The sequence below is a fragment of the Coregonus clupeaformis genome, chromosome 37, assembly GCF_020615455.1.
Source record: "Coregonus clupeaformis isolate EN_2021a chromosome 37, ASM2061545v1, whole genome shotgun sequence".
Classification (NCBI taxonomy): Eukaryota; Metazoa; Chordata; class Actinopteri; order Salmoniformes; family Salmonidae; genus Coregonus; species Coregonus clupeaformis.
The window spans coordinates 24,068,478-24,081,336 of NC_059228.1; the positions used below are offsets into that span (position 1 = coordinate 24,068,478).

At 37.6% G+C, this 12,859-nt stretch overlaps 1 protein-coding gene across 1 annotated transcript in view; it reads left to right on the top strand.

Moving 5' to 3' along the window:
- LOC121553337 (VPS10 domain-containing receptor SorCS1-like) overlaps nt 1-9,137 on the top strand; it is a 67,555-nt gene extending 58,418 nt beyond the window's left edge. Inside the window, exons 21-26 of the mRNA XM_041866372.2 lie at nt 497-609; nt 3,571-3,705; nt 5,543-5,642; nt 6,743-6,851; nt 7,994-8,148; nt 8,927-9,137. Of these exons, the coding sequence (XP_041722306.2) occupies nt 497-609; nt 3,571-3,705; nt 5,543-5,642; nt 6,743-6,851; nt 7,994-8,148; nt 8,927-8,985 (671 nt within the window). The 3' untranslated portion in view covers nt 8,986-9,137. The remainder of the gene's footprint in view (nt 1-496; nt 610-3,570; nt 3,706-5,542; nt 5,643-6,742; nt 6,852-7,993; nt 8,149-8,926) is intronic.
- Nucleotides 9,138-12,859: the final 3,722 nt, after the last annotated feature.

Consider the following 12,859-nt stretch of genomic DNA (forward strand, 5'->3'; position numbering starts at 1 on the left):
TCTTTGAAATGACTCATCTCTGTATTACTGAGGTGTTACAGCTAGGTTTCTAACAACCAGGTGATAAATGATCTGTGATATAAAATATTGATTGTGATGTTCATCCACTTGATCATTATAATCATTTAGATGTTTAATTAAGCAATAAGGCACGAGGGGGTGTGGTATATGGCCAATATACCACGGCTAAGGGCTTCTCTTATGTACGACGCAACGCGGAGTGCCTGGATACAGCCCTTAGCTGTGGTATATTGGCCATATACCACAAACCCCTGAGGTGCCTTATTGCTATTATGTACTGGTTACCAACGTAATTAGAGCAGTAAAAATAAATGTTTTGTCATACCCGTGATATACCACGGCTGTCAGCCAATCAGCATTCAGAGCTCGAACCACCCAGTTTATAATCATTTATAATCTCTTATGATCTATGAACAATTTCTCTCTTATTATCTAGTGTCTATTAGAAATAAACATGTCTTATATTTTCCTGTAGAATATTTCCGGTCACACGTTTTAGCCTTCTCCTCTAATCTGGACGCCTTCAATCCTGGTGTGGCTGAATGGAGGCAGGACATCAGTAGAGTGGTCAAGGACTCCATGGTCCAAGTGAGTCCTTTAAATACTGTACAGTGCCACTACTGCACTATTTACCAGTAAATTACTGGGATTACAGTGACTAATTGGTGATCTCTGATGATTAATGAATAAGTAATTTTAACAGCATTGCAAAGAACTTGGTAGCAAATGGTACACTCTTAGAAAAATCTAGAACCTTAAAGGGTTCTTCGGCTGTCCCCATAGGAGAACCCTTTGAAAAAAAATGTTTGGTTGCAGGTAGAATGTTTTGGGTTCATTGTAGAACCCTTTCTACACAGGGTTCTATATGAAACTCAAGATGATTCTACCCAGAACCAAAAATGGTTCTACCTGGAACCAAAAAGGGTTCTCCTTGTATGTCATGATGCTTCCCTCACTGAATTCACTGAAGCAAGTAATCATTACTATCAGTATACCATTTCTAAGTGCCACAAATCAGGTTATTTCCCTATTTGGAGAATCTCTTATAAAATGGGTCAAAATCATGTATAGTAACCCTAGGTGTAAAATAGTAAATAATGGCTATTTCTCCGAAAGTTGTAAACTGTCAAGAGGAGTGAAACAAGGTTGTCCACTATCGGCATATCTATTTATTGTGGCCATCGAGATGTTAGCTATTAAAATCAGATCCAATATTAATATCAGAGGATTAGAAATCAAGGGCTTAAAAACAAAGGTGTCATTGTACGCTGATGATTCATGTTTTCTTTTAAATCCACAACTAGAATCCCTCCACAGCCTCATAGAGGATCTAGATACATTTTCTAACCTCTCTGTATTACAACCAAATTATGACAAATGTACTATATTACGTATTGGATCACTAAAAAATAAAAAATTTACATTACCATGTAGTTTACCAATAAAATGGTCTGATGGTGATGTGGATATACTCGGAATACATATCCCAAAGGAAATAAATGATCTCACTTCAATACATTTTAATAGAAAGTTAGCAAAAATAGATAAGATCTTGCTACCATGGAAAGGTAAATACCTGTCAATTTGTGTAAAAATCACCCTGATTAACTCTTTAGTATTATCCCAGTTTACCTATTTGCTTATGGTCTTGCCTACGCCTAGCGAACAGTTTTTTAAATTATATGAGAAAAAAATATTCAATTTTATTTGGAACGGCAAGCCAGACAAAATTAAAAGGGCCTATTTATATAATGAATATGAGGAGGACAGAAATTATTAAATATTAAAGCATTAGACCTATCACTAAAAGCTTCAGTCATACAAAAGTTATACTTAAATCCGAACTGGTTCTCAAGCAAATTAGTAAGATTGTCTCACCCAATGTTCAAGAATGGCCTTTTCCCCTTTATTCAGATTACAACCACTCATTTTCAGTTATTTGAAAAGGAAATAATCTCCCAAATATCACTATTTCTAAAACAAGCCATAGAAAGTTGGTTGCAATTTCAATTTAATCCTCCAGAAACGACAGAACAAATAATGCAACAAATATTGTGGTTAAATTCAAATATACTAATTGACAAAAAACCTTTATTTTTTGACAAAATGTTTTAAAAAAGGTATAATCTTCGTAAATGATATCATCGGTAGGACTGGTGGAGTTATGTCGCACATGCAGCTAACAAAAACATATGGAAATGTCTGCTCTACCCAAAATTACAACCAAATAATTGCAGCCTTACCGCAAAAATGGAAGAGGAAAGTGGAAGGGGGAGAAAGTAAGGAACTTGTCTGTCGGCCTTGCATTAAAGAACATAATTGGTTAAGGAAAACTGTGATAAATAAAAAAGTATATCAGTTTCATTTAAGGACCAAAGGATTGACAGCCGTCCCATATAGATTGCAAAATAGTTGGGAAGAGATTTTTGACGTACCGATCCCATGGCATAGTGTTTATGAACTGACACGCAAAACGACACTGGATTCAAAAATTAGAATCTTTCAATTTAAATTATTATATAAAATTCTTGCTACCAATAGAATGTTATTTATATGGGGGATACAATCTTCCCAGCTCTGCAGATTTTGCTGTGAAGAGACAGAATCATTAGATCATTTGATTTTGGTTCTGTCCATTTGTAGCTTGTTTTTGGACACAGGTCCAGGAATGGCTAAAGGATTGCAATAATTACCTGGAGCTAACCTTGCATTACTGGGTGATCTGAAAAGTCATAGTCAATCGATCAATAATATAATAATACTTTTAGCAAAAATGTTAATTTTTAATTCACAATCTGTAGAAGCAATGAGAATAGAAAGGTTCAGAACTTTTGTAAAAGTAATAAAGGGGAGTATATATATATATATATATATATATATATATATATATATATATATATATATAAAAACATGGGGGATTGGAAGTGATGCAGACAATTAACTTGATGGAAGTTACAATCTATCTGCAATATTAAGCTCATCTACTACCCCCAAACACCCCCAAAAAAAAAATAAAAAAAAGTTTACAATTTCTAAGTGCCACAAATCAGGTTATTTCCCTATAAGTATTTGGCCTATTGTAAATAGCAGGTAGAGTGTACCATATAAGGAAAAGTGCTTCCAGCCCCCTTCATCGTCTCTCTCAGGATGTCAAGAAGCGCATTGGGTTGCATAACGGATACTGAGCTATATATACCCCTCACAGTGGCTCTCAGTATGAAACATTCACTTTGACCTTCTGTCTTGTCAGATATTACCACGTTTTATACCAGGAAGGTGACAGGGGACCTCTGGTTACAGCGCAAATGCACTTAAAAGCCCTGCCCTTTACCAAAGACTGTCAAATTGAACTTGCATGTTTGGGCTGATTTGTGCATTATATCTTGGCAGTGACTGGTACATAGTCAAATTACATCTAAAGCAGAAAACCGGGTGCATTTAGCCTTTTCCATTACAGTGCAATGCTATACAGTATAACACAACCTTATGTAAATAAAGAAACTGAGATCCCAGAATTGTTATTTATTTGTCATTACTTTTTAATTGAAGGTCACAGGGATCAATGGAGAGCAGCTTCTGGTGTCAGTGCTCCCAGGGTTGCCAACGACAGCAGAGTTGTGCATCGTCCCAGAGAAAAGGTCAACAGAGGGGATGATTCATAGAAAAGGGACACATTTAGAGCAGGTAATGTATCACCAGGCTTCATAGTCAAACATATCCACATTTTGAGGAGTTTTTAATGAGTTATTTTGTATTATTATGGTTATACCCATTTACTTCCATTTACATAGTTCCATTACTTGAATCATGCCGAATTTAGGCCTACCTCAATATTAAATTAAACAAGCAAGTAATAACAGCATCACTAGCAGCACATTGTAAAAACACATTTCCTTTTGATTATATTCTTCATATCATGGTGGCTTCATGATTTGCTCATAATGAGTTTTTCTCTCTTCACTGCTTTAGTCACACATGCATATGGAGTCTACTGTTATTTTGTTAGAAATACAAGCACAACAAAATGAAATTTCATTACACATATTCACCACTAGAGGGCAATGTCTTCCCATCAAAATAATAGAACCTCAGCCTTAAAAACCTGCATTCATCTCAATACAGCATTGCAACCTACATGTATACTGTAGCATCACAATTTATTGAACATAACTCAATTCTAACCATGATAAGTAGATAGTTCTAAGACATACTATGCTTTACCATTCACTCCATTATGAAGGGTTTGTTTTGAATAGAATCACATTGACTAGAATGACTAAGATGTTGGCCCTGCACTCAAATGGTTTTTACAGCTCGATAATTCTTGGCATTCTATAGAACTGATCAAACGCACCACGTTTTCATCCGCCTTTCAGCAGCTCAAGCGTATAGTAAAATAGATATCCATTTCAGTCCGTCATCAGACACTTTTATTCTGCATCATCTGTTACTATCCCGGATCCACGTATTTGCATAGGACATATTTGCATACGTTGCAACAAGTAAACACAATTCCAGTGGATCAGTTAGCCTTGAACTGAGTTAATAGGTATTTAACAATGATGCATCATGTAGTAGGACACACATAGAGAGGAGACTAGTGGTGGGGCAGCCTGAGTTGGGAATTAGGGGGATGTATTTATCTACAGCCTGTCTGATTACCTGGCAAGACCTTACAGACAATGGGGTAATAAATCTTAGTTCACTGTTGCACGTCTTCTTGTGTCGTGAGTGGCATGGCGTGTGTGCGCACGTTTGTGTGTGCGTGCGTGCTCACGTGTGTGTGTGTACGTACTTTTGTGTGTCCGTGCGTGTGTGCATGAGTGCTTGCGTGATGTCTGGTGCAGCTTATTAAAATGTGTAATAGATTTACTGACCCTGATATGCCACTAGAATAAAAAGTAATTATTCATACAGTGTAGAGCAGTCTAATTTTAACCAATGGGAAGAGTTGGAATGGGAAAGAACGAGATGGAATAAGTGAGCCATGTCTAAGGACTCAAATGGGCTTTGGGAAGGCTTTCTGGTCTCTTGTTAACTGACTGCTTCATCTAGGTGTGAAAAGCAGGGGAAATCATAGAGTATTGGAAAGAAAATGGAGGGGGAGAAGGTTATTTTATAGAATTAAATATAACTTTATTACTTAAGGCAATGAATTTTATAGTGGCCTACCATAATTTTTAAACCACTTCATTACTTATGAAATATTATTAATCAGCAAAAAACATCCAAAACAAAAAAAATCACCAGTGATGGAGAAAGTATTGGAAAAGCGACATATTCATTTTTCAAATGTCACTTACTCTTGCCTCATAAGGCAATTTTTCCTGATAGGATTTCAGTTGCTATGATTGGTCTGCCAGCCTTTCGACAGGAATTGAATTACAGTAGGCCTTTCCATGTCATATCAGCACTTGCCCTTCTTTAAAACGAAGCAGTATTTACTATTCATGATTGAAGTTGAAATATTGATGAGTTTGAAATGGTGCTGGTAACCAGAACTGTGTTTATTCCTCCACAGCTCTCTCAGGTCCTGCTAAGTGCCCTGAACCAAGACCTCATCCAGTTTACTCTGCGGCCCGGGGTTCAGGTTAACGTTTACGCCACACGACTGTCTCCAGGTCAGCCAGTCTGCTGCTGTGTTCACAGTATAGTCTGATGTCTGGTCATAGGACAGTTACAGATATAAGGTCCTACCTACAGTACTACTATGTAATTAGAATCAATTCATAGAGTTATGCATGTTGGCCATTTTGGAATGATGCTATCATGTAGTAGAATAAAATAGTAGAATATTCAGTAGGTATTCATATTTGTTGAAACAGTCTCCACGCCCCCAAGACGAACACACACACACACACACACACACACACACACACACTTGAGAGGTTGTTAGCACAGGGTCAGCCAAAGAGCAATGCACCTGAGAAAATGTTTAAGTCAAAGGGATACTTCGGGATTTTGTCAATGAAGCCCTTTATCTACTTCCCCAGAGTCAGATGAACTCGTGGATATCATTTTTATGTCTCTATGCTAGCATGCTAGTAGATACCCATAGACTTCCAGTCATTGCGCTAATGCTAGTTAGCATTGGCTCGTAAAACTACCTTCAACTTCCTTCATACTTGACACCGAGACATACAAATGGTATCCAAGAGTTAATCTGACTCTGGGGAAGTAGATGAAAGGCCTCATTGACAAAATCCTGAAGTATCCCTTCCATGTAAATGTGATGCTCCAAAAATGTTATATAATTTCAGCCAGTAGTTTTGAAAGTAGTGCTCACGAGCCAAAACGGGTCCCCGAAAATTGTGCACAATTGTGTACTACGTCATCCATTTCGTGTGATATGTTACAAATTGCACACACACAAAAATAACATGTATTTATTTTTTGCAATTCGTATGATATGTTACGAATTATAAGGCCAAACAGCAGGATATTGCACTTGGGATTTGAACCAGTAACCTAGAGAAGTCTATTGCCACAACAACATCATGAGAACGATATAAGAAATACATAACTCGTGTTGTTTTGATCGTTAAGGTCAAATTCAGTTACACTATGGTGGTGAAAATGTGAAAAACTTGGACCAGAAATCGCCCCTGGTGAAAAGCCTCACAGCACCTGGGACTTTGATGCCAGAAGTAAAATACTGAACCCTCTATGTCTCTCTTTGTCTTATGTCTAAATCCTTTTTTCTCCTTTACTCTTTTCCAAGCTCCTCTCGTGGACACCAGTGAGAGTGGTCACAATGGTGCTGCAGTCATTATGCTAGTGTCTGTAGTATCTGTGGGTTTTGCAGTTTTCGTTATCTACAAGTTCAAAAGGTAAGGTATCCTGGACTTCCTTTTAATTAAGCTGATTCTAATGATTGATATTGTCAATTTAGGCCATTCTCACACACCAATCCTTAAGCAAATTCATCTGTACATCTTACTCCTCAAATCCAATAGCTAAAACGAGCCAAAATATAATGAACCATCTTTAGAGTAATCCTAACAATTGAATATCTTCGAAGCCACTCTTCTCTTTCCTATCCTCTTGAATATTCCTGGGAATTACAGTTTAATCAATTCTCTAAGTGCTGAATGGTTGTCAGTATTCTGCAGTTTATCAATATTAATCTATCAGACAATGTGAAAGTTGACCTTTCTGAAATGCTAAATAGTCAGTCAGGGTGAGGCATTCAACAGAATGGCAGCAATGGTTGAAAAGATAAGACCTGAGACAACATACAATGCCATGTGAAATGGATAGTATCCTTTGCTTCCATTGCGTTGCAAAAGACCACACTCTCCCACAAGTTAAAGGTGCAATATGCAGAAATCGCACCGCCATTTCCTGGTTGCTAAAATTCTAATAGTTTGCCTAATTTCAGTTTATGTGACAAAACAAGGAGTCATTGTGTAGAGAATCATTGTGCCATCTAAACCGCTGTGAAATATATTTTCCATAACCAAAAATATAGTATTTTCAGCGGTTTGAAGCTGGTGTGCTAAACAGAAAGTAAAAGAGCAAAAACTAAACTTAAGAACGGGAAGCATAGAAATAGTGCACATAGAACATGTATACCGCTTCTTAAACTTGCTTTCATTGAGAATGACAGATCTATAACTCACTATGTAACTATGTGAATTTGGTCGGGTTACCCAAAAAGTTACATATTGCAGCTTTAAAATTATTACTACTCAAAGTGTTGTGTGTGAATCTCTCACTTTTCAAGACATAATGAGGGTAGTTCATAGTTTAACATTTATCACCACAATGAAAAGGTACTGTAAATACACTACGAAACCCAGAATTATCAGAAAATGTAACAGGGAGTGTTACTCCATTTACCCTCATTGGTGGTAAATACAGTATATTTTATGAGGTATATTACACAAGCGACTGAGCAGAAAACTGTATTTACTATTCCTTTGACTTGCTGTTCCTCTTAGCTCTTTTGTACAATGTATATTTCCTATAGGAAGATCCCTGGCATCAACATATACACAGAGGAGAGGTCAGAGAAACAACAGGAAGTGATCCCTACGGTGGCGTCCATAGCTGTCCCAAACCCTGAGGGGGACATGGTGACCTCTTTGGAGCACTTGGACACAGGACCAGATGCACGTGGCATAGGTAAGGTATACTTGATAAAAGGGCAGTTACTGATAAGTAATCAAGAATAACTCAAGCCCTATTGATGAGATATTGCTATAAATTCACATATTCTACCTTTCTATAGTGGTGTACTGCACTATTAAAGGGATAGTGCGACATTTTGGCAATTAAGCCCTTCTTTCTACTAGTCAGATGAACTAATGGATACCATTTGTATATATCTGCTTAGAGTTTGAAGTCTGTTGAAGGTAGTTTCTGGAGCCATTGCTAACTAGCGTTAGCGCAATGACTGGAAGTCTACAAGAACAGGTAGCATGCTACCAGAAACTACCTTCAACTTCGTTCAAACTGCACGCAGAGACATAACAATAATTACCAAAATGTTGCATTATCCTTTTAATACTTGACTGATTTATTTTCAAAAGTTTTCACAGGTAGATCAAAGCAATAAATTGAAATGAAAATGTCCTTACTTTCATCATTAAGTTGATACGTTCCAATAGGTTTGCATTGGTAATGTAAGACGGTGTCCTACCATGCCAATAAACCTCATTAAGTTGAATTGTGTACTGTAGTTATTTTTGTGTTTATGAATAAATTGGTGTCCTAATAATGTAGCAGTGCAGTGATAAGGGACTCTGTAGAGCTCTAGTGGTTGATATACTCCTTCCCATTGTCAAGCAAGATTTGTTGGTAAGGAAGATGGATATGATTGCATGCAAAAATAGATATGCTAGTGTGCTAATGCTGATATATCATTTCTGCTCTGTCTCTTGTGTCACTTCTCTCTGGCTAGGATACCTGCCATCTCTCACAGACGTCAAACTCTCAGATGAAACTCCCCATGTGTTTTAAATCTCAGAGTCTTAATTCTACGAGTCTACAGCCGACTTGTAAGCAATACATCTTTTTGGCAGTTACTTCCAGCAAACTCTGAAGCCATGGAACCAATGGATGGTCTCGGGTGTTTTCTACCCATGCATGGACGGACCAGATTACACTATTTTGCCTGGACTGTGGGGGGTGGGGGGGGTGGGGGGGGGAGACTGTACAGATTTTTACCTGCGTCTTGAAAAAGGAAATTTTTGATCGAAAAACTTGTATTTTTGCAAGAACATTGAAGTTGTTTATGGAAATAGTGTAAATACACAATTGCTTAACTAAAGATTATTTGGCTCAGATGGTTACAGTCGTGTATATGACCTCAAGACATGAAACCGTAATGTACAGTAATCTATTTCATTTGAGTGATTCATTTCTAGTACATCTCTGGTGGTAGGTCTGTGGAAGATATGTAAGTGAAGTGTATTTAGTGACTAACTACATGGAAATGCTATATTTGAATGAGACGAGAGAGGAATGTTTGGTTTGATCACATTTGTCTGAGTTCTAACTTGAGATTCATGCACAAAACTCTGCACTTGTTTCTCAAATTTGGGTTCAGCCCATAAGGCATACACTAGTTGAATCAGTGACCTGAGACCTGTTTTATGCCATGCTTATGACAACGTTATGACAGAACTTATGTTATATGTGCTGGTTGTAAGTGGATGGAAGTTTCCGCTTAGTACATATCAATATCAGACGAGACCTTTCCCACTGGGCAAAAAGGTTGTTTCCACGTCATTTCAACCCAAAAAATGTGATGACGTTGAATCAACGTGGAAAACTGATTTGGATTTGCAAAAAGTCATCAACGTAAGGGCATTTCACCCAACTTTTAACCTAAATCCAATGACATGTTGACATTTGTTGTTGATTTCACATTGAATTCATGTTAGTTGACAACTCAACCAAATGTAAATCAAAACTAGACGTTGAACTGAATGTGTGTGCTTAGTGGGTTGGCTCTGCTGGATTCTGCCTGGATCAGAAGTTGAGGGCACACTGCATTTGGAGCATAGTCCTTGCAGAAAGAGACTGGTAGACCCCAGGGGCTTGCATGAGAAGGTTATAGTTCAGGACTTACCATGCAGACTCCATGTCTGTCAAAGCTTGGATTTTCTGAAAAGGTTTTGCAGATAAAAAAGGGACATACAGTATATGCATGCTTTTTTCCCCCGTTTATTCTCACACTGGATATGTGTCATGGTATCAAATCTTGGATGCTACCACTCAACTTACAGTATTGTTGCACACATTGCCATCGGAACTTATTTCCTTGGGCAAAATACTATAGGGGAAAGATTTACTTCCAATCTCCCCGTTTTCCGAATTGGGACTGAGAAATTGAATAATATTCCTTCTTGTCGACAGTCTGCTAGCCTGAGATGACTGACAGTTTTCGGTTGGTTGGCTGTCTCTTTGGGAGAGGCACAGAAGTTCTAAATCAAACTCTCTTTTAAAGTATTGTCAGCATAACATGTCAGTTAGACAAATTAAGTAGAAGCTATCCACTTGCCTCCACACTCCTCCAATACAGACTAACACATAAATGAACTCAAACCAGACATCAGCAATTCTGTTTTTATTCAATGCTTGGCATTTCTAAAACAACACTTTGTTACCTTTTGTTAAGCATACTGTACAAAGAAAACGGTACATATTTGTTTTCATGTTATTTGTTTTTCACTTCACATACAATTACAGCTAAAATGTATTTGTAGAAATGTCAAGTACCCCATTTGCAAACAGGCTAGCTACAGTAGGTGTTGTGAGTCCTCTACAGCCCCGTTTATACCTGGTGCTAACATATGTCCTTTGTCCTGATCTTGTCTACATTCTGATTGTGCCCACATTGTAGCCATTGCATTTACACATGGTAGTAAAATGTGTCTCGTATACATCCACTGTGTACGTATTGTGACCAGATATCCTGGTCCATCCCTGTATGCAAATTATTTAACAGATATTCTTTCAAAATAATATTTATTTATTGTAGGACACATATAGATTCCATAAGTCAATGGCATCACCTGTCAATGACTTTAGAGGGCGGGATAATGATGATTTCACTGTCTAGATCTGTCTACACTTGAAAAATATCCAGACACAATGAAAATCTGATCACAATTAGATCACCATGTGTCTTTTAATCAGCTACACCTGTCAAAAAATGTGGGCACAATCAGAATATGGACAAGATCAGAACAAAGGACGCAAGTTAGGAGCAAGTATAAACAGAGCTTACGGTTCATGAATTCAGATGTCTCTTTTTCAGATGAGCCTTGAATTACAGAAAATGCACACATCGAACTATAAATACTAAATACAAGCGGAAAGAAAAACTAACACATTCATCAGTAAGAGCGTCTGCTAAATGAAGAAAATGTAAATGTAAATGTAATAAGGTCCTCAATCAGCTTTCTGAATTGCCCTAGAGGCACCAGAACATCACATTTAAGAACATTTAAAAGATTTTTCCACAAATAAGGTGCAAGAAAACTAAAAGCTGATTTACCTAACTCAGTAAAGACCAAAGGAATTTCCAGCGTTAGCCACCCTTGAGACCGGGTGTGGTAACTCGTATGTCTAAAGTTTAGTAATGATGTTAGGTACAGTGGGACTTTTTGTAAAAGGGCTTTATAAATTAAAACATAGCAATGTATCAACCGACGTGACATCAAAGAGGGCCAACCAACTTTCTGGTAGAGAATGCAGTGATGAGTACTAAAATTGTCGGCCATAATAAAGTGATAAACTGCATCTAAAAGCTTTAATGAAGTGGCAGCTACGTTCATATAGATGATGTCACCATAGTCTAGGACCGATAGGAACGTTGACTGAATAATCTGCTTTCTACTATTTAACGAGAGGCAGGCCCTATTTCTATAGATATTCTGTTTGATTAGTTCATGAAAGGAATTATTCCAACTGCCCCTAACAGTTAGTTGTATGACAGTTTGATTTAGATGCTGATAAACCTGAGTTAGTTACAGTAGATCTGAGATTTTATTAAGATGAGTAGGAGGCGAAGTGATCTTGGACAAAACGGACTGGGATTAGCTCATGATAAGGATCTTTAAGATAACCATCCACAGTTCTGTTTTTAACTGTAACAAGTGTTATTTATCATACAATATGTTCTAAGGTTTCATTTGCATATATTTGGGGGCCGACTGGGAGGACAATGAAAAGCAGCAAGAAGCCTGGAGTGTATCTAATGGGCTAGTTTCACATTTCCCCGCTGTTCAACAAATTAATTATCCCCTCTCCAGGATATCAACACACAGTCAAGCAGGATTTCCATAAGTGGAGTAGCTCCTTGAATGAAAATATCCCACATCAATAGCTTGCAGCAATATTGTGTTAGACCCAGTGTAAAATTGATGAGCGTGTTTCCTTTCATTGGGTACTGCATTATAGTATCTGTCCCTGCTACAGGAATGCAGTGCCAATAATTTGGAATGAGAAACTGAGGTAGAGTGAGACTCCAAGGGACATGGAGATGTTTGGCAATGATGGAGGTTGGTGACTGACATGGTGTTGAAATAGTTACACAAAAAAGTAAAGAGAAAGAAATAGAGACAGAGGGTGGGGGGAGAGAGAAATGCACTGGTTCAGAGACTAATATTACTTCAATGTCAGTGGTATGAAATCTCACACAAACTTATCATACTTCTGGCAAAAAGAGATAACTTCAGGGACTATGATGGATAACAAGGAAGTGTTTGTGTATGTGCGTATGTATGTGTGCGTGTGTGTGTGTGTGTGTGTATGTCTAGCCTTAGTTATCAGATATATAAGGAATGTGTGTTCTAGCCAGGATTCACTCTGCAATACCTTTGGG